The sequence below is a fragment of the Lynx canadensis genome, chromosome D1 (assembly GCF_007474595.2).
Source record: "Lynx canadensis isolate LIC74 chromosome D1, mLynCan4.pri.v2, whole genome shotgun sequence".
Taxonomy (NCBI): domain Eukaryota; kingdom Metazoa; phylum Chordata; class Mammalia; order Carnivora; family Felidae; genus Lynx; species Lynx canadensis.
Genome location: NC_044312.2, coordinates 87,324,828 through 87,348,061, shown reverse-complemented (window position 1 = coordinate 87,348,061; position 23,234 = coordinate 87,324,828). Strand labels below are relative to the sequence as shown.

General features: G+C 35.7%; 1 protein-coding gene across 1 annotated transcript in view; it reads right to left on the bottom strand.

Moving 5' to 3' along the window:
* QSER1 (glutamine and serine rich 1) overlaps window positions 1-22,929 on the bottom strand; it is a 46,801-nt gene extending 23,872 nt beyond the window's left edge. The window contains exons 1-6 of the mRNA XM_032594848.1: window positions 22,816-22,929; window positions 21,587-21,748; window positions 15,185-18,865; window positions 2,944-3,266; window positions 1,872-1,988; window positions 638-771 (exon numbers count right to left, since the gene is read on the bottom strand). Coding sequence (XP_032450739.1) covers window positions 638-771; window positions 1,872-1,988; window positions 2,944-3,266; window positions 15,185-18,865; window positions 21,587-21,683 — 4,352 coding nt within the window. The 5' untranslated portion in view covers window positions 21,684-21,748; window positions 22,816-22,929. The remainder of the gene's footprint in view (window positions 1-637; window positions 772-1,871; window positions 1,989-2,943; window positions 3,267-15,184; window positions 18,866-21,586; window positions 21,749-22,815) is intronic.
* Window positions 22,930-23,234: the final 305 nt, after the last annotated feature.

The window sequence follows — 23,234 nt, the reverse complement described above, 5'->3', positions numbered from 1 at the left end:
GCTCTGTGCTGACAGCTCAGAGCCTGGAGCCTGCCTTGGATTCTGTGTCTCCCTCTCTCTCTGCCCCTCCCCTGCTTATGCTCTATCTTTTTCTGTCTTGACAATAAATTAAAAAAAAAAAAAAAAAAAAAAAAAGAATCACTTATTATAGCAGACACTGAATTTTTAGACTTGTATATAATGAAAAAATGTTAGGCTCTTTAACTGATGTGATTCTTTGTTTAAGACATTGTGGGTGTGGGCAGATGACTGGATAGGTCAGTTGGTTGAATGTCTGACTTTTGATTTTGGCTTGGGTTGTGATCCCAGGGTCATGGGATCCACACTGAGTTCGGAGCCTACCAAAGATTCTCTCTCTCTCTGTCTCTCTCTCTCCCTCTGCTTCTCTCCCCCACTTGTGCTCTCTCTCTCAAAAATTAAAAACAAATTAAAAATTAAAAATAAAAATAAAAAAAAAACATTGCTGGAGTACCTGACTGGTTTGGTCAAAAGAGCATGTGACTTGGGGTCACATACTTGGGGTTCTGGGTTCAAGCCCACGCTGGGTGTAGGGACTACTAAAATAAAATTAACTTAAAATAAAAGACATTGCCAAAAATAAGCCTTTCATATATATATTACATATGAAAATAAATACCTGATAGTTTGTGAAGGCTTACTTCTTGGCTTTTTGGAACACACTCTGACATATTCCTTTTTGTTTGTGTTTTCAATGAACTTCACGTAGATCTTTTTGTATTTACTCTTTGCATCTCCAAAATATCCAAGGTACTAAGGAAAGAAACACTATGAATTACATACTTATACATTCTGTACATAAAATATTTGTTGGCTTGACTATTACATTAGCATCCTTTAAGTTTTTCAAAATGCATATCTGGCCAAGCTACTTTTCACCCTCAATAAAAATGATCTCAGTCTCATTCTTGACTGTAAGCCCTTACATAGAAGCTTACATTTGGCTAATCATTTGGCTAATCATCACATGCTTACTTACTCAATGCTGTTAAATAACTACATAAGTATAAAAGAATCACTTTTCTAAGTCTTCTGATAAATTGGGATGTTTGATTGGCAGAATAATCAATATAGTAGCAGCCCCTGATTCCGTATGAACTTTTTATAGACTAATAACTAATTCATTTTTTTAAAAAAGGTTATATATATATATATATATATATATATATATTAGTAAAAAGTGATTTAATTTTTAAAAACTGGTATTTACATACTGATTTTGTTTTATAATCAGACTATCAGAGTATTATATTATCAAATTTTATATCAGAAATGCTTAATATAAAATACATTTAATTTAGGGGCGCCTAGGGACGCCTGGGTGGCTCAACTGGTTAAGTGTTTGACTTCAGCTCAGGTCATCATCTCATGGTTCGTGGGTTTGAGCCCCGTGTCGCACTCTGTGCTGATGGTGCAGAGCCTGGAGCCTACTTCAGATTCTGTGCCTCTCGCTATCTCTGTCCCTACCCCACTTGTACTCTGTCTCCCTCTCTCTCTTTCTCTCTCAAAAATAAATAAACATTAAAAAAAAATTAGGGGCATCTTGATGGCTCAGTTGGTTAAGCATCTGACTTTGGCTCAGGTCATGATCTCACAGCTCCTGAGTTGGAGCCCCGTGTCGGGCTTTGCGCTGACAGCTCAGAGGCTGGAGCCTGCTTGGATCCTGTGTCTCTGACTCTCCCTGCCCCTCCCCTGCTCTTGATCTCTCTTTATCTCTCTCTCTCTCTCTCTCAAAAATAAATATTTAAAAAATAATAAAAATACACTTAAATTTAAATCATCCTTTATTTTTCCCAGGATAACTGTTTTGTCAAAAAAATAGGAAGGCTAATGTAACCAAGCATTTTACTTACACTATTTGTAGCAGCAAATTCTCTTTGTCCATCTCGAATTTCAGGAACAAACTTCTGTAATAAAGCTTTTTGTACTTTCCAAATAGCTGGGGGTTCTTTTCCTGTTTTTAAAGCCTCCTGTAATATGTGGAATCAGTTACATTTTTAAAAACTGGCAACATATTCTAGATTTATAGAATCTTAGAACTAAAAGAAAAATGAATGACCTATATAGCTATTATTTTTAACCTAGCTGAATTTTTGCAATAATTTTTATAAGGTGGCTATTCAATCTCTGCTAAAATTCTTCCAGAAATAGGGAGGACACCAACATGTACAGTAGCTCATTACCCTTTTGTGTAACTACTGGAAAGTTTTCCCCTAATGATATTTTGATACATTATTTGTGCAGTTTTACAAGAGTATGTACATATTCAAAAAGACCAGAAACAAATATGCTAAAATATTAACAGTAGTTAATTGTGAATGGAAGGCATATAAACAATTTGAATGTTATATTATAGTCCTCATTATACTTTTTAATGCCATTCTTCTCCACCCCAATTCAAAAATAAAATCAAAAGCAAGGAAACAAAAACCCAAAAAATATATTATTTTAAGCACAGCTAAAATCGTCTGGTATGAAATTTACCATTCTACCTATGGTTCTATAATTTGAAATTATGAAAATAAGTGAATTCTGTGTTTATTTTATATTCTTATTACTTTCTTTAAACTTTTAAATAAAAAAAAATAACCATTTTCTCCAACCCCTTAACAATACAATTGAGTTGTGAACCTTCAAAAACATTAACATTTCAAAACTGCTCTCATTACTAGCACCTAAATGCAGCATACTGACTAGTCAGAAATATGCAAAACTCAAAAAAAGTCAAAATAATTTTAAACTGTTTTTTCAAAATATCTGACATCTGCTAGTTTGATTTTATTATCTAGCAATTACAACAGAATAACTATAAAAATATAACTTTTTGCAGTTCAAGCCAGAGGCATACTGTTAGTCATTATGAAGGCTTAGTATAGGACATGCCCACTAAACTATGACCTTTACACCTGTGAACATTTAAATCACCTTAAAAGTCTCTATGTCTTCTATCTTTACCACAAATTCATCACGCTCTCTGTATTGGCCTTCTCCTCCACTTTCTGTGTTCTCCTCATCTGTAAAACCTTCTATGGCAACAGTGTCCTGTCCTTTTGCAAACTGGTCTGAAGGAAGCCCATCAAGTTCGCAGGGCTTTGGGGGTTCTGTAGAGTTTATATTTTCCAGGATATTTATTGCAGATGAAGTAGAGCAGGGAGGTTCTTGTTTAACTGCACCCACAGTGGTAGAGGTAGCAGTACCAGTAGTATTGGCAGTTGGGCTAGTAGTTGCCACCCGTAGGGCTTCTGAAACTAGATCAAGCAAATGCAAATCAGTAATACAAATAAACTTGTTTGGAGTAAAATCTGAACAGTGTAAAAAGAAAGACTTGATTATTTTTACCATCAATTGTTTGAAACAATGAACACTATAGTAAGAAATTAAAATATGGCTGTAAATTTCCAAGAAACAAAGTGATAGAATTACATCTGGATGACAATCAGACTGAGGGCCTCCATCAACCTACTCTTACCCCTGAGTCCATTAAGTAGCACAAAGCTATTTTAAGAACAGAGGGGTGCCTGGGTGGCTCAGTCAGTTAAGGGTCCGACTTTGGCTCAGGCCATGATCTTGTAGTTTGTGGGTTCAAGCCCTGCACTGGGCTCTGTGCTGACAGCTCAGAGCCTGGAGCGTGCTTTGGATTCTGTGTTGCCCGCTATCTGCCCCTCCCCTGTTCATTCTCTTTCTCTCTCTAAAATAAATAAAAATTAAAAAAATTTTTAGAAGAACTGAGACACAAAAGGGATGCAAGATAAGAAGGGTCAGCTGACCAAAGCTGTGAAGAATTCCTAGAAGAAAAAAAGCAAATTGGATGTGGGAAGGGAAAACAACACCCCAAAATACTTTGAAAAAGCTCTAAGAACTACAGAAATAAAAAGGATTATAAAATAATAACATGAAAATTGTATGCTAACAAATAAGACGAAATTCCTAGAAAAATGAAACTAAAAGGACTCGAGAAGAAATACAATATATGAACAGACCAACAAGTAGGGAGAATAAAAATGTTAAAAAGCATCCCACAAGATAAGCACAGGCCCAAATGGGTTCACAAATAGATTCTACCAATTTTAATGTTAAGTAAGAATTAATATCAATCCATCATAAGCCAAAAAATAGAAGGAAACACGTCCCGCTTCATTCTATAGGCCAGTATTATTCCAATACCTAAACCAGACAAAACATCATACACAAAAAACCATAGGATCAGCATCCCTCATGAATATATACACAAAAATCTTCAACATATGAGGGAAATCAACCACATATAAAAGAATTATACATCATGACCAATGGGTTTTAACATCTAAAGATCAATCAGTCATCATATTAACATAACAAAGGACAAAACCAAAGGATCATCTCATTAGATGCAGAAAAGCATTTGACAAAATTCAGCACCATGAATTTAAACACTTTGGGTGATAAAAATACTCAACAAGCTGAACATAGGAGGGAACTTCAACCTGATAAAGGGCATCTACAAAAACCCAAAAGCTGACATCAGACTTAATGGTAAAAAACTAGATAGATGCTTTCCCCCAAGAAAGATGTCTGAAGAAATAAATAATCTCTATTTGCAGATGACATGATCTTGTATATAGAAAATCCAAAGGAATCTCCTAAAAAAACTATTTGAGTTAATAAGTTCAGCAAGTTTTCAGAGTATAAAATCAATATATAAAAATCAATAGTATTTTTTTAAAGTAAGCTCTACACCCAACGTGGGCCATGAACTCACAACCTCAAGATCAAGAGTCACATACTGTACCAACTGAGCCAGCCAGGCGGCCCCAAATGTATTTCTATATACTCGCAACGAACAATCCAAAAATGAATTCAGGGGGTGCCAGGGTGGCACAGTTGGTTAAGTGTCCCACTCTTGATTTTGGCTCAAGTCATGACCTCACGGTTTGTGAGATGGAGCTCTGTATGGGGCTCTGAGCTGACAGCATGGAGCCTGCTTGGGATTCTCTCTCGCTCTCTTTCTCTCTGCCTTTCCACTGTTCACATGAGCACACTCTTTCTCTCAAAATAAATAAATAAATAAAACAAACAAACAAACAAACGTTAAAAAAAAAAGAATTCAGGAATACAATTCACTTATAATTGCATCAAAAAGAAAAAAAATATTTGGAATAAAATTTCAGAAAAATATAAAGCTTCCCTTCTGAAAACTATACACATTGTTCAAAGAGTTCTAGTGTTCAAAAGTCTACTATTATCCAGGAGGAAAGAAAGATATTAACAGATTTTGAGAAGCAGAAAATACATACTGCAATTCCTACTATAACCAGGAAAAGAACAGAAATATTTCATCAAAATAATGAGGGGTTGGGAATACAGGAATGAGACGAGACTGACCACGTATCAATGATTATTAAAGCTAAGTGATAGGGGTACCTATCACTGGGTGGCTCAGTTGTTAAGTGTCCGACTTTGGCTCAGGTCATGATCTCACTGTTTGTGAGTTCAAGCCCCCCACTGGACCCGCTGCTGTCAGCACAAAGCCCACTTCTGATCATCTATACCCCCCTCTCTGCCCCTCCCTTGCACATGTGCATACACACTCCCTCAAAAAAATAAACACTGAAAAAAATTAAAAAAAAAAAAACTGAGTGATACATACATTGGTTTAATTATATCAATCTTTGTTTATATTTGAAATGCCATGGGCACCTGATTGGCTCAGTGGGTTGAGCATCTGACTCTTGATTTGGCTCAGGTCATGATCTCATGGTTGATGGGATTGAGCCCCACTTCGGGATCTGCACTGACAGCATGGAGCCTCCTTGGGATCCTCTCTTTCCCTTTCTCTTTCTCTGCCCCTCTCCTACTCGTGCATACACATGTGCTCTCTCTCAAAATAAATAAATTTTAGGGGTGTCTGGGTGGCTCAGTTAGTTAAGTGTCCGACTCTTGATTTCGGTTCAGGTCATGATCTCACAGTTCACGAGATTAAGCCCTACGTTGGGGCTCTGCAATGACAGTGCAGAGCTTGCTTGGGATCCTCTCTCTCTCCCTCTCTGCCCCCCCCCCCCCCCCACCCTGCCCATGTGCTCTCTCTCCCTCTTTCTCAAAATAAACATATAAAAAAATAAACAAAAAAAGAAAATGTCCATAGTAAAAACTAAGCAATATTTCTTTTAAAAGAATGTATAACTGGGGCACCTGGGTGGCTCAGTCAGTTAAATGGCCGAATTCAGCTCAGGTCATGACCTCGAGTTCATGAGTTCAAGCCCCAAGTTGGGCTCTGTGCTGACAGGTCTGAGCCTGGAGCCTGCTTCAGAGTCTGTGTCTCCCTTTGCTCCACCCCTGCTCACACTTTGTGTGTCTCTCTCTCTCAAAAAATAAATATTAAAAAATTGTTTTATTTCTCATTTTATTTTTATTTCCCAATGTATAATTATTTTTATTTTATCAATGGAGCTTTTGCATCCGACTTTTTTAAATTCTCATGTCATCAAATACATTTTCCTTTTCACTGTGAGTTTTTTTTCCTTTTAATTTTTATTTAATTTTTAAAAAAATTTACATCTAAGTTAGTTAGCATATAGTGCAACAGTGACTTCAGGAGTAGATTTCTTAATGCCCCTTACCCATTTAGCCCATCCCCCCTCCCACAACACCTCCAGTAACCCTCTGTTTGTTCTCCGTATTTAAGAGTCTCTTATGTTTTTGTCCCCCTCCCTGTTTTTGTATTATTTTTGCTTCCCTTCCCTTATGTTCATCTGTTTTGTACCTTACAGTACTCATACAAATGAAGTCCTATGATATTTGTCTTTCTCTGACTAATTTCGCTTAACATAGTACCCTCTAGTTCCATCCACATAGTTGCGAATGACAAGATTTCATTCTTTTGATTGCTGAGTAATTAAAAAAATTTTTTAATAAAAATAAAGAATGTATAACTTTAAATTAGTAAGGGAACCTCTATATATAAATACTCTATGATGCTCTTTTTATGAAGCTTTAAAACAAACCAAAGCTAAGAAGAGTGTTCAGGTATAGTATAGTATAATATACATAAAAGGATTAAGAGGTACATACTTCCAGTTATAAAAAGTAATGGAGAATGAAATAACAGAAGGAATACAGTCAATAATACTGTATTAATGTTGCATGGTGACAGATTGAGAAATGTATGAAATTGTTGAATCAATAAGCTATGCATTGGAAACTAATATAACATTGTATGTCAAATATACTTAAAAAAACAAAGGTATAGTATTTAGGGATGCATACACATGTGATAAAATTACAAAAGAAAAGCAAGGAAGTGATTACCACCCCCAACTAAGATAGTGGTTAGTTCTAGAGGTTATGAGTTGAGTTTAATGTATAATATTCAATTTGGGGGCACCTGGTTGAGCGTCTGACTTTGGCTCCGGTCATGATCTCACAGTTTGTGGGTTCGAGCCCTGCATCAGGTCCTGTGCTGACAGATTGGAGCCTGAAGCCTGCTTCAGATTCTGTGTCTCCCTCTCTCTCTGCCCCTCCCCAACTTGCACTCTGTCTCTGTCTCTCTCTCTCAAAATACTAATCATTAAAAAAATTAATATAATATTCAAATTTTGTACTTTCTTGTTCTCTAATGAGTAGCATTTAACACCATTAAATTTTATTCTTTGCTCCACACTTTTGGCACATCTCATTGGTTTTGAAATGTAATGCTCCACTGTCCTTTCTAAGTGGTTAATCATTTCAGTTTTGGTTTCTTTTTAAGCCATGAGTTATTTAGGAGAAGTTATTTAGAAGTTTTAACAATAAACTTTTTATTCTTTGTCCTTTTTCTTTTTTTCCTTTCAACTATTATTTATAAAATTATTGCATTATAGTCAGGGAATATGGCTTAGTAATGTCTGCATTTTCAAATTTATAGAAATTGTATGTGTGTTATCTTACATGTCTTACATTTATTTCCATATGTGAGTTATAGTTCACAAGAGAAAATATTTTGAAAGAAAACAGATATGGAAAAATATACCAAAACAGTAACAATAAAATTAGTATGGCAATATTAAAAACAGAAATGAGAAATTAAAAGGGAAAAAGATTTTATGAAAGGAAATTTAACTTAGTACAATTTTATGGTATCCGATCACATGGGTTTGAAACATATCAAGTAAACAGTATTAGAGAAACAATCAAACATAGTTGGAAACTTTTAACACAACCTTTTTCAGGAATCAACAGATCAAGCAATCTAAAAACAAATAAGGATAGGGAGGATTTAAAAACTGTTTATTATTCAGAATTTCAAACATACATAAAAGTAGAAAATACAAACCCTCAAATACCATAACCCAGTTATAGTAACTACTACGAACATTTTGGTATACTTCTTTCATATTTCCATCACCCCTTTTATATTTGCTGGGATAGTTCAAGGCAAATTCTAGACCTGTCATTTAGGTCCAACAAACATAAATTTTCTTATATAACCTAATGTCATGTATTACATTAAGCAAAAAAGGAGATATAAAGGATTTGAACGGCATTACCAAATATAATCTATAGCACATAGTATTCATGAATTATTTATAAAAATATGATCATTTACCAAGCCACTAGCAAACTTTTCATAAATATCCAAAAGCAAGCATTATGAAGCACTCCTTTGACCAAAATACAGTAGGGCATAAATTAGTAATAAATGAGTACAACAACAACAAAAATAGAAACCTATTAGGAAATAGGCAAAAACACACAATTCTTAATAACTCTTAGGTTAAAAAGGAAATTAAAACTGAAATGACAAAGCATTTAGAAAGGAGTGAGAGCATTACAAATTGAAACCAAAGGCATAGATAGAGCCGGAGTGTGTTGCAATGAAGAAACCTTACACTTTAATGCCATTCATTAAAAAGCAAGGATATACATATAAAAATAAACTATTAAACTCAAGAAGCCAGAGAGAGAATATTAAATTGAACCCAGGGAAGATAGAGAAATAGAACTGAGTAAAGAAAAGTGAGTAAGAAATGAAAGCAGGAATAAATAAAAAGTACACTGGTTCATTGAAAAGAACTATTAAATAGGTAAACTTCACAGAATGGTAAGGAAAAAGATTCAAACACATTTGGAGCAAGAAAGAGAACATATGTATAGAAACAGAGGGAATTAAATGCTATGTGCAACTTCATAACAGATTAAAAAATCTAAATGAAAGGGATGATTTTAGTAGAAAATACCATACCTTTAAAAAAATGGATCTGATAGATTAAACTACCTCAGGAAAAAACTGGAAAGTCCCAGATATATTCTTAGAAAGTTCTACCAAACCCTTATTATATGTGGTAGGTAAATTTTTTCAAAGCTTAGACAAATACAAAAACTCTTCCAATTCGGGGCGCCTGGGTGGCTCAGTCGGTTGAGTGTCCGACTTCGGCTCAGGTCATGATCTCACAGTCTGTGGGTTCGGCCCTGCGTTGGGCTCTGTGCTGACAGCTCAGGGCCTGGAGCCTGTTTCAGATTCTGTGTCTCCCTCTTTCTCTGACCCTCCCCTGTTCATGCTCTCTCTCTGTCTCAAAAATAAATAAACGTTAAAAAATTAAAAAAAAAAACTCTGACTATAAAGTGAATATTAAGACAAAAAACGGAAAACACAAAACCAAAAATACAGCAATAAAAAGATTAAGGCAAAAAACACTATAAGCTAGGGGCCCCTGGGTGGGCTTAGTCAATTAAGCATCCAACTTCAGCTCAGGTTATGATCTCACAGTTTGTGAGTTTCATGTCACAGTTTGAGGCCCTCGTTGGGCTCTATGCTGACATCGCAGAGCCTGGAACCTGCTTGGAGTTCTGTGTCTCCCTCTTTCTGCCCCTCCCCTGCTCATCCTCTGTCTCTTTCTCTCTCTCAAAAATAAAATAAATATTTTTAAAAAACTTAAAAAAAACACTATAAGCGTAATCTCACTTATGAATCTAAGTGTAAAATCCTAAATAAAAACACTAGCAACTTAAATCTTGCAATGGATTAAAATAATTCAGCATGACCAAGCAGAGTTTATGGTAGAATTTTCTTAAAAAGGTTCAACATTAAGAAATCAAATAAAAGGGCACCTCAGTCGGTTGGGTGTCTGACTTCAGCTCCGGTCATGATCTCACCACTCGTGAGTTCGAGCCCTGCTTGAACTCTGTGCTGGACAGCTCAGAGCCTGGAGCCTGCTTCTAATTCTGTGTCTCCCTCTCTCTCTCTCTCTCTGCCCCTCTCCCACTCACACTCTGTCTCTTTCTCTCAAAAATAAATAGATGCTAAAAAAAAAAGAAATGAAATAATAGATTAATGTGGGAAAAAAAGCATATGACAAAATTCAACACACATTGTTAATTTAAAAATATTTTTTTAAGGGGTGCCTGAGTGGCTTGCTCAGTTGGTTGAGTGTCCAACTTTTAACTTCAGCTCAGATCATGATTGATCCCAAGGTCATGAGATTGAGCCCCATTTGGGCTCCACACTGAGCATGCATGGTGCCTGCTTGGGATTCTCTCTCTCCCTCTCTTTCTGCTCCTCCCTCACTCACTCTTTCTCTCTCTCCCAAAATAAAAAAAACTAAAAAAAAAAAAAAAGAATTACATTAAAATGAATGGAAATATGTAAATTCTCAGCAGAGAAATAGAAACTAGAAAAAAGAACCAAAAACAAATTTTATAATTTAAAAAATATCTGAAATAAAAAATTCACTGGATGGGATCGATAACAGAATTGAGAAGGCTGAAAAATCAATGAACTATAAGGCCAATAGAAATTATACAATGTTTACAACAGAGAGGAAAGAAGATTGAAAAAAATGAACAGAATGTCAGGAACAATATCAAAAGGTTTTACATTTGTGTCACTGAAGTGTCACTGGAGTCCTGTAAGGAGAGAAAGAGATTGGTACAGAAAAAATAATGTCCCCAAACTCTCAAATTTGGTAAAAGACATACGTTTTACAGATTTAAGAAGCTCAGTGAACTACAAACAGGATAAACCCTACCCAGATAAACAATTACATTGTTGAAAACCAAAGAAAAAGAAAAAGTAATCTTTGGGCTAATGGGAAGCAAATGATACCAGAGGGTAACTTGGAACATCAGGAATAAAGGAACTGCAACAGAAATTATAAATATCTGAGTAAATATAATAGGCTCTTTTCCTCCTCTTAAGTTATTTAAAATGTATTTGACTATTGAAAGCAAACCCCTATTAGAGTTTTCAATATATGTAGATAGATGTAATATATATGCAAGGGTAAAGGGACCTGTATGGTCGTTAGACTTTGACATTTTACTTGAAATCATAAAAATATTGTTTTAAAATGTTTATTTATTTATTTTGAGAGAGAGAGAGAGTGCAAGTTGGGGAGGGACAGAGAGGAGAGAGAATCCCAAGCAGGCTCTGCGCTGTTAGGGCAAGGCCCAATGTGGGGCTTGAACCCACCAACTATGAGACCATGACCTGAGCTGAAATCAAGAGTCTGATACTCGACCAACTGAGCCATCCAGGTGTGCCAGAATCATAAAAATATTAATTCTATGTGGATGGTAATCACTAGGTCAAACACTAGAAGCATAGTACAAAAAGATAGAGACAGAAAAAGCAGAGATAAATTTAAAAATGAAATACTAAAAGTTGAAATATTGTTTTTATAAATTTTTTAATGTTTATTTTTTGAGAGAGAAAGAACTGAAAAAATAATATATAAATAAAAAATAATTAAAATTTGTGGGACATAGCTAAAGCAGGGCTTAGAGAGAGGTCTGTAACATTAAATGCATATAGCAGAAAAGGAGTCTTAAATTAACAATTTAGGCTTCTACCAAAAGAAACTAGAAAAATAGGGTATAATAAACCTAAATTAAGCAGGAAAAAGGAAATGACGAGAAGAGCAAAAATCAGTGAAACTGCCAACAAAGGAGAAAAAGAATCAATAAAATTAATAAACTTCTATTCAGACCATGACAAAAAGAGAGAAGACACAAATTACTAACATGAGGAAATACTACCAACGACTCTATGCTGATAAATTTGACATCTCAATTAAAACGGAATGATTCCTTCAAAGATACAAACTACCAAAGCACAGTCAAGAAGAAACAGGCAAGGTGAACAGCTCTGTATCAAAGAAACTGAACTCATAGCAAAAAAGTTTCTGACAAAGAAAACTCCAGGTTCAAACGGTTTCACTAACAAATTCAATCAAACATTTGTGAAAGAGATAGTACTACCCAACCTCTTGCAGAAAACAGAGAAGGGAAGAATCACCAAGTCATTTATGAGGTCAGCAACAACCAGATACCAAAACCAAACAAAGGAATTACAAAAGGAAAACTACAGACCAATATCCACTGCAAACATGGATGTAAAAAAATTAGAAAATTGAACCCACTGATGTATAAAAAAGATAATATATCACAATTGCTGAGGTTTATCTTGGGAATGCAAGCCATGAATATATTTGAAAATCAGTCAATGTTATTCACCATATTGAAAGACTTAATAAGAAAACTACATGATCATTTCAACAGATGAAGAAAAATCATTTGACAAAATCAACTTCCATTCATTATAAAAACTGTTACCAAACTAGGCAATGTAAAGAATTTCTTTAATGTGATAAGACATCTACAAAAAACCTATAGTGAACATCGTACTTAATGGCAAAAGGTTGATTTTTTTTCCTCCAAAGATCAAGAACATATTCAGAATGTCCACACTCAACTCTTTCATTAAACACTGTATAGGAATGTTTATTCCTATACATTAGGACAGGAATGAAGAAGGCATTAAGACTGGAAAAGAAAAATGAAACTATCCTTATTTGCAGATGACACAATTTTCTACATAAAAAATCCTACAGAATAAAAAAAAAAAAAAAACAACAAACCCCTAGAATTAATAAGTTGTGCAGATTTGTAGGATTTAAGATCAACATATATATATGTATATTATATACACATATATAACATATTATATATTATATATACGTATATATTATGTATATAATATACATATATATGACAATTTTTATAATCTACCAATAAATAACTAAACAAGCATCATTTACAATAAATAGCACCAAAAATATTTAGGCTCTACATTCCTAAATATAGATCATGTGCAGGATCTATATGCCCAAAACTGTAAAAGACTAGTGAAAAATCAAATGTGTTCATGAATTGCTAACACTCAGTACACTGTTAATAGTTCAGTTTTCCTCAAAGTGCTATAGATTCAAAGAAATCAAAATCAAAATTCCAGTGAGAATTTTTTTTTGGTAGATACAGCTGATTTGCAATTTTATATGGAAAAGGAAAGGAACTAGAAAAGGCGAAACAATTTTGAAAAAGAACAAATTTGAATTCGCAACTGCCCTTTTTCAAGGTTTACTATAAAGCTACAGCAATTAAGACTGTGTTATTTTCAAAAGCATAAACACACAGATCAATGTAACAGAATTGACAGTCCAGAAATAGATTCATACAAATATGATCAGCTGATTTTTTATAAAAAATGCAAAGGCAACAGAAGAAGAAAGGACTCTTCAACAAATGGTGCTGGAAAAGCTGGACTTCCATATGTAAAAAAATTAACTTCAACCCATACCTCACTCACCTCCTGTAAAAATAAATCAGAAGGGTCAGACTTTGGGTACCTGAATGGCTCAGTCCGTAGAGCATGCTACTCTGGATCTCAGGGTTGTGAGTTCATGCTGGGTGCAGGGCTCACATTTTCAGATTTGATTTATATTCATTTTTCATATTTGATTCATATTTTATTTTTACTTATCTTTTTTAAATGAAAGGGCCCTCTCAGTGCTGGACCTTTCATTTTTTTTTAAGTTTATTTATTTTGAGAGAGAGAGACAGAGAGAGGGGGAGAGAGAGAGAGAGTGTAAGCGAGCAGGGATGGGGCTGAGAGAGAGGGAGAAAGAAAATCCCAAGCAGGCTCTGCACCGACTCAGGGTTCTATCCCACAACCTTGGGATCATGAGCTGAGCTGAAATGAAGAGTCGGAAGCCTAAGCAACTGAGCTACCCAGGTGTCCCTAGATTCCTATTTTAGAATAAAAATTATAAAAGCATTGTTCTACAAATGGAAGAGGGAATATAATAACAATTGCAAAGTACCCTGAATTGGGGGAAAAGGAGTGTAGAATCTTACTAGGATTATCCACGTATGTAATGTCTTTGGCTCTAACATTGACATTCCATTATACTGATTTCCCTGTATAACAAAATGTGAATTCTTTAGAAATGAATTAGCAGATGTTTATGCCAACAGATTATTTGGAATACAGGTTGTTTCAGATCACTTCAGCAGTTAAAGGTAGTCTCAAGTCCAGAGAGAAACTAATAAGGTACATCACAAAACAGGGTTTAACTTTCAAAGCACCACTTTATGCAAAAGAGCTACGCAGGAATAGAGGCTCTACAATCAGACAAACCTGAGTACAGACTCCAGCTCTGTCGCTTACTAGTTGTATGGACCTGCACAATTCATTCACTCTTGGTTATACCATCTGATATTGGAGAGAACAATGCAGATCTCACAACACTGCTACTAGTTCCTAGCACAGAGGTGGTGGCTACTATATTGTTATAAATATTTTTCCTTAGCATCTTCCTTAAAATAGTTGACATGAGGCAGAGCTTCTTAAATCAGTTCCTCCAAATGTTCATTTAACTACAGAGTAAAGTGAAAGCACACCCAAAGATTTGGGTATAGTCTGAAGCCAACACAAAAAATTTTTAATTTTACCTTAATGTGCATGCTACACATAGTATAATAATATTTAACAGCAAAATGTTAGTCTTCATGTAAAATTGACATACCAAGAAAATATGCCAGTTACTACTACAACAGGGTCCCCAGTACAAATGCCTCATGTCCATAACCCACCTCAAGATGTCTCAGATTAGAGAACCTGGATACACACTATGTAAATTATGTATCATGTGGTAAAAAGTCAAGAAAACACAGAAGTTCTCAACCTAAACCCCAAAACTTTCCTACAGGGAAGAAACATTAAAAAAAAAAAGTACCTAAAATACCTACCTATGCATTTTGTCCTGAAAATTTATTTGCAGACCTGCTTCAAGTTAAGAAAGCTTAATACCCAATCTGTCACCATAAAAATAAGAGTGGAAAGCCATTATTATGAATCCAAAATTTAAAACTTTACCTGCTTTCTTCTTTTTATCAGAAGTAGCATCCAAAGTAGTTAAGGTAGTAGAGGCGCTTTTATAAATATCATGACCACATACTCCAGGATCTTCTTCATCAGAAGAAAATGAAGATAAATGTTCCAAGTTTTTAAGTTCATTATCAACTTTTTCTGATGGACTGTTACCCCCAATTTCAGACACGGAAGGTGTGGGTGTTGTCGAAGAAATCTTTGGAAGTGGTGGGGGACAAAATGTACGAACAGTCTGGGTCCCTGGTCGTCTAGTCCTGTTAGGCATTCGTACAGCAAGAGTGGAAAACTGCTGCTTGGGCCCAGATTTCAGAAAATCTAAGAAAGAGGCAATAAATCCTGTTTTGACTTCTGGCTGTTTTTCCTCTACTTCTTTGATCTTCTGTCTCATTTTTTCTTGATGCTGATAACCATCATGGCAGCTCTCTGAGGAAGGAGGAGTATATGGCAGATACACATCTGTTCCCCTTGGATTCTGGCGTTTGCCCTGGGCAGGTCTTTTCAGCTGTTTCTGATTACTGTTGTCTTCCTCTTTTGTTTGCCCCTTTCCAGTTTTTTTCTTCTGAAGGTTAAAATGCATTAAATCTTGATTTTCTTCTTCAATCTTGACACCAATGGCCTCCCCAGGTTGGGCCATGGCCAACAGTGCAAGTGTACTTCTAGTTGGGTTCACTGACACACTGCTGTCATCAGTGGTGAGCTCACTCTCTGATGTAGCACTTTCTCCACTTATACTTCTACTAGAAACAAACTCTTGGCTTCTGTTATTATTTAATGTACTATCCATAGGAACTTCGCTATCTTCTTCAGATTCGTGATTGGTAGCAGACTGTTTCTTGAATGAGCCAGAACTTTGCTCCTGGACATCATGACTTGGTCCAACCACAGGTGAAATTACTTTAGATGCTTTATTTTGACCAGTTTCAATATGCTGTTGATCAAGAGTCATTTTTGACTGGAGGGTTGGTACTGGTGACAGGTTTACAGCAACTTGATTTCCATTTAAGGAAATATCATTTATATTCTGTGGCTTTCCTACTGCGGCTGTCACAGAGTTAAAATCTGAAGTCACATGCCCAACATCTAATGACTGCTGAAAATGAGATTTAGAATCACCATCTTCAACTGCCGGAATGGTTTCATTTGAAGTTGACTTGGAAAAATCAGAAGGAGTAACCCCACAAGCTGCTGCTGTAGCTGCTAAGATATCATCTACATTTGATAAAATATTTCTCTCATCACTGAGAAGCATTGCCTCTGGGAAACACATTGATCCAAGAGAAACAAAATGATTCTTTGAATCATGTTGACTTGTTTCACTAAAATGGCCTTTAGCTGTTAGATGTTGTTGTAATGGTTTTGAAGACTCAGAGAGGTCCATTTTCATAATTTCAGAAGTTTGAGGATGGAGCTGCTGCTGAGAATGATCACCATTGCTCTGAATAATATGACCATCCATTTGAAGGAAAGGATGTACTATTTGTTGAGGACTTTGAACACGCTGTACTTGTAAAGATGCCTTTACTTGTCCTAAACCTGCCTGCAGTATTGACTGCTGAAGAATTTGTAAATCACAGGCAGAATCTAAAAGGACCTGTGTGTTAGGAAGAGATGCCTGATGGCCATGCCCTAAAGCATGATTTGGAATTTGAATCTGAGATGAGGCATTAATTATTTGATCATGTTGCTCCTGGACCTTGGCTTCATGTACCTTATGTATAAGAGAATGCTGCGGGTTGAGGTCTTTAGTATTCAACCTTATTTGTGGAGTTTGCATTAAATTAGTTGCCTTCTTAATATCAAGGGTTGCTGCACTGACTTGGCCAATTTGTTGGGTAAGCTGTGTCACTGAACCAACCATGCTTTCTTCTTTTTTTGACCCTTGTAGAGCAATCCCAACAACCTGATCTTCAAGACGAGAGTTACTTCTAATTACACTCTGAGAATACCTGTCATCTGCCTTTGACACCTTATAAGCCGATTCTTGAACATTAATTTCTCCATCTGACAGCCTTTGGGTTGATGACTCAAGAGACACTTGTGGCTGCAATACCTGTAACTCTTGCATTGGAAAATCCTCTTCTTGCTTTGAAGATGTATACACAGTTGAGTCAAGTTTTCTTTCAGCATAAGACTTTGGATCAGGGGAAGGTATGTTATTCTGTAATGTCTGACAGTGAGTAGAGGATGCAAAAGATGATGACTGGGCAGCAGGCAAAAACTTTTGGGACTGGGGAGATGATGACCCTTGAGTCTGAGCATTCTGGGAAGAATGCATGGAAATATAATTCTGGGTTGGGCTAGAATCTGGCAAATTCTGAGCCCGAGTGGCAGAAGAGTAAGAAAGAGAAGGGGCTGTTAATGTTAGAGACTGCCCTGAAGCATAGCTTTCTGAAGGACTAACAACTGATAACACCTGTGACTGAGATGAATAACTAACCTGTGTCTGGCTAACTGGTGGTAAACCCTGAGAATGACTAGATGAATAACTTTGAGACTGACTAACTGAAGACAGATCTCTTGTTTGGGCAGGGTAATTCTCATTTGTAACTGAAGATAATACTTCTTGTTGATTAGAAGAATAATTAAGTGTCTGATTTTCAGAAGTTATAGTCTGAGATGATCCAGAAAAAGTCAATGTTTTATATAAGGATGGCAACTTCTCAACTTTGTTGGACCTATAAACCTGTGAATGAACAATAGATGGCACATTATGTGGCTGTACTAAACCATAATTTTGGGACTGACTAACTGATAAAAGGCTTGGTAGCTGCGCTGTAGAATAAATTTGTGCTTGGCCCGATATTACAGAACTCTGGTTATGTAAAGGTTTGGAATAGCTTAATGTTTGCACAGGAGGAATTACACTTTGAGGTTTGGGGGTCTTAGTTGATGCTAGTGGTTGTTTTGTAGAACAGCTTTTTACTTTTGTAGCAGATGGAGGAAACCCTGATGATGGAATTGTAGATGAGTAAGACTGAGCAAGTTCCACTGACACCTGGGAGGTCTTCTGTTGTAATCCTCCATTGCTCACCTGAGTAGAATCTCCAACTGGGCTACAGGATAAAGATGACTGCCTACTTGTTTCCTGAAAATTAACCACACTTGCATTTGACAGATAGCTATGTAAGGAATGCTGTGAACCAGTCAGTTGTGCCTGAATAGACGGGGTACCTGAAGGCCGCTGATGGTGTTTAATAACACTACATTCTCGAAGAAGAGCTCTTTCAATGGAAGCAGTAGAACTAGTAAAGAGAGTTGAACTGTAGGCTTGAGGAGTTTGCTGGGCTCCCCCAAGTGCTGAAGGCAACAAACTAAATTGAGGTTGTAAAAGATGGGGTGCAGACTCTTGCGCTGAGCGATACGTTGAAGACTGAGGTGGTATGCTGTTACTTAATGCAGAACTGCCCAGGCGCTCAAATGCCAAAGCAGTTGGAACAGTTCCCTGGGAAGTCTTGATTTGTAGCAGAGGGTCATGAGGATTTAAAATTCCATTTGATGTAGTGTTAAAAGACGAATCCTGAAGCACCAAAGGTGAGGTGGTAGCAAAGTTTCTATTGCTGAAGGTGGTGGGATGCTGATAAGCAGAGAGGGCAGAGGGTGGAAGTGTTCCAGTGGTTGGCAAAGGTCCAGTAACAAACAGCTCAGTTGCTGCTGAGGAATGCATACCTGTGAAGAGAAAACATAAAGAACTTTATGCAATCACAGCACATACACACACACACACACACGCACACGTTTTTACAGTAGAGACTTACGTACCCATAACCCATTATAATCTCTGTAAGGGTGAAGGGGCAGGGGAAAAAATCTCTCTAAGACTGAAAAGCCTGATAAGCTAGTTCTACATGTAAATTTAAAAAATTACATTTCAAGACAGCTAGCTTTCTTAAAAGCAAAAATAAAGTTACAAAGGTATTACCAATTTGTATCTATAATTGTTATAGAAATGAGTTTATAGATAATGCCATCTGAAAATTAAGAAACCAGTAAAAATGTACACAATCTCTAGTGATTAATTTATCCTGAAATCTCAATGCAATAGCAACAAACTAAAATGTTCATAACATTAAAATGAAAACTAAACTGTCTACATTTAACATGATAAATAAATCTAAAAATATACAGTGAGGTTAACACTGCAATTTCCTTTATCAAAATATATAAATTTTAAAAATCTCTTGGATTCCAAATTTTGGCTTTCTATGAACAACTTCCAATGACAATAGATGTGTGCTTATTATACAAGGCTGATCAGAAATTAATAAAGTATTATCAATAAGATTATTAACATTTCAAGAAACCATCCTAGCCACATCTAGTAAAGTGAAAACGTATACTCTTGTGATCTAAAAATTCTACTTCTAGAAATTTATCACATAGCAATACATGGACACAATGATATCTATACAAGATACTTTCTTATAGTTATTGTGTGTAAGAAGTAGAAACAACCCGTATGTATACCAACATGGGAATGATCAAATAATTATGGCATATCCTATTAATACTATTGCTACAAACCCTGAGTACGTGAATATAGATGTTTTGATATACAAAAATATCAAAGAACTGTTAACTCTTCTCTACAAAAGTGGGAAGGTAGTTAGGAAGTATCACTTTCCATTTCATATAACTTTTTTATTGTTTCCATGTTTTTTGTGAGCTTCCATTAAAATTTTGTTGTTTATTTTAGAAAAATAGGGGGAAAAAAAAGATTCTCTGGCCCTTTCAAAAACCTTTTTCTCTCACTTCTTCCCATTAAATGTCAAAAAATATTGCTACTACAAAGACAGAAAGTAATCTAGTTATACTTAAAAGAATAAACATTTAGTATTTGTGTTTAAAATAATATAATCATAGAAATTGGAATAGAAAGCCTAACTGATTATGTGTAATGTACAATTATTCCAGGGACCAAAAAAGGAAGAAGCTACTTTGTTTCTTAATATTCTCCTTTATTTCACATTAAAACATTAATTATCTCCTTGGAAGCAGAAAAAAAAAAACTGCTAAATTGAGGAGCTCTATTAATGGAATTATATCAGAATAGTAAAGTATTATTTCCTATAGCTATTATTTAAAAATATCTCTTTGGGGCACCTGGGTGGCTCAGTTGGTTGAGTATCTGACTTTGGCTCGGGTCATGACAGGTTCCTCAGTTCTAGCCCTGCATCAGGTTCACTGCTATCAGCCCAGAGCCTGCTTGGGATCCTCTGTCCCCCTCTCTCCCCTGCTCACACTCTCCCTCAAAAAAATATAAACATTTAAAAAATAAAACATCTCCTCAAATAATAAGATGACATTTCTTATTATTTAAAACAAAGCCTTTAAAAAAAAAAACACGTAACTTTCCTGTCACCTGAGAAAAGTAAAAACATACACATAATTTTGGGGGAGAAATAAGTGAAAAATGGAATGTATACATAAACAGGGAAAATGTAATATCAGCTTGTAATGTCCACTACAGTTTAATTAATGTCAGACTAAATTCCTCATCTGTATGAATAAAGGACTAGACAAGATAATCTAAGGCCCCTCTAATTCTATGGAATATCAGACAATTCAAATAAACTGATTTAAACAATTTACCTAGAAAATTTCAAGCTTGTACATTTTGAGAGTAATTCAGAATTTTAAATAAATAGTGATTTAATCTGTTCAATTCTGGGTAACTTTACATTAAACTCTAATGATGAAATCAGTCTCAAGATTGTTTTTTACTGTATCATCTACTCAACCTGAAGTCACTAAGATAAATGAATTTAATCGTTCACCAAAAACCAAAAAAGATAAATATGTGAGGTGATAGATGTGTTAATTAATCAACTGTGGGGTAATTCTTTCACAATGTATGGTGAATCACCACAACGTACACTTTAAACATATTATAATTTTATGTATCAATTATACTTCAATAAAGCTGAAATGGAAAAATAAAAGAAAATTTAATTTTTGCTTTTATTAAGTAGACAAGTAGCTACATAAACTGCCAGATAGGAACTTTATACCTAGGGTTTATCTTCAATAATTATCTATCTTCTTCAATCTGTTAAGTTTTCACCGAAGTGATAAATCTGAGTTTCGTCCAACTTAAAATTGTGAAAAATTCCAGGTTTTAAACTTCACCGCAAAACCAGTAATTACTCTTAGCTACACTATATAATGACAAGGCCATAAAAATTTTTATCACTATTTTTTCTGGACTTATAAGTTCTGAAAACAGGAGTGCCCGGATGCCTCAGCTGGTTAAGCATCTGACTCTTGATCCTGACTTGGGCCATGATCTCATGGTTCCTTGGGAGTCTCTCTCTGCCCCTCCCCCACTCATGCTTTCTCTGAAAATACATAAATAAACTTAAAAAAAAAATTGTGAAAACAAAGAATCACCTGTCTGCCAGGATGGAGCCCTGAATTGTGGTAAAAGAGTAGTTCCTGAAGAAGCAGCCTGAGCAGTTCGGGATTCAACAGCAGAAAGAAAATTCATCACTGAAGATTCTTTAGTGTTAGTGCTGGCACTGTTCACACTAGTATCAAAAATTCCAGAAAGACCTACGTTTGAAGATAAAATATGTCACAAAGTAAAATATTTAATAATACAAAAGTATATTTCTGTTCATATTTAATTAATTTATTTACCTATTTTTTTTGAGAGACAGAGAGAGTGTACCTGGGAGCAGGGGTAGGAGGAAAGAGAGAATCCCAGGCAGGCTCCATGCTCAGTATGGAGCCCTTGGAACCTGACGCAGGGCTTGATCCCATGATTCTGGGACCATGACCTGAGCTGAAATCAAGAGTTGAATGCTCAACTGAGCCACCCAGGTGCCCCCAGAGAGTCCTTTTTAAAATAAAAACAGGGGGGTGCTTTGGTGGCTCAGTCGGTTAAGCGTCTGACTCTGATTTTGGCTCAGGTCTTGACCTTGCTCGTGAGACTGAGCCTGGCATAGGGCTCCATGCTGACAGCGCAAAGCCTGTTTGGGATTCTCTCTCTCCTCTCTCTCTGCCCCTCCCCCCACTCGTGCACTCTTGCACTGTCTCAAATGTTTTAAAATAAATATATAAAAAAGAATCCCTGAAATTTAAGGCCAAAACCTCTACAACCCTAAACTGTTTTATTTTGAAATAGCAAACACACGTGAATTTGACGAAGCATGGTTACAATATAAAATCTACAAATATCAGGGTGCCTGGATGGCTCAGTTGGTTAAGCATCTAACTTCAGAAGTTCAGGTTATGATCTCACAGCTCATGAGTTATAGCCCTGCATTGGGCTCTGTGCTGACATCTTGGAACCTGGGGCCTGTTTCAGATTCTGTGTCTTCCCCTCTTTCTGCCCCTCCCCTGCTTGTGCTCTATCAAAAAAAAAAAAAAAAAAAAAAAAAAAAAAAAAAAAAAGGTAGAAAAAAGTTAAAAAAAAATCTACAAGGATTCGGAAGATCTCCCAATAAATTAATTATACAGATATTCCCTATCAGTAAAAGACAAAGCTTTTAATTTCATTTTCACTTTTCCCACAGCTCCATTATTTTCTGCCCACATTCATAACCCAAAATATGAAAACTGATTTTTCTTCTTATTCACTAAACGTAGCCAGATTAATTTTACAAGAGCATTTTTACCAGTTGGCTGAGGTGTGGCAGCATATCCAGGAAGCTGATGGGAGGCTGCAAAAGTCTGTCTCTGAAGGAGATCTGTTTCAGAGTGTGAGGGATGTCCTTCTTCATAGCTTAAACTAGAGGATAATAAAAATAAGTGACCAAAAACACAGCTCAAACCATATGATCAAAAAATTTCTAGGAGAGCAATTATCAAAAGTAGCAAAAGTCTCTGACTAAATTCAATAGATTTGATTAATAGATCAAATACGGTCTGACAATACTGTCAAAATGGGGAAATATGTTGAAGATATACTAGGAAGAAAAATGATACACAGTATATTCCTTAATTTAACTTTACTTCCTTTTACTGGGAGAGAAATAACATGGTACAGTGGGAAGAGCAATAGCCTGGAAAACAGGACAGCTGAATTCATTATACA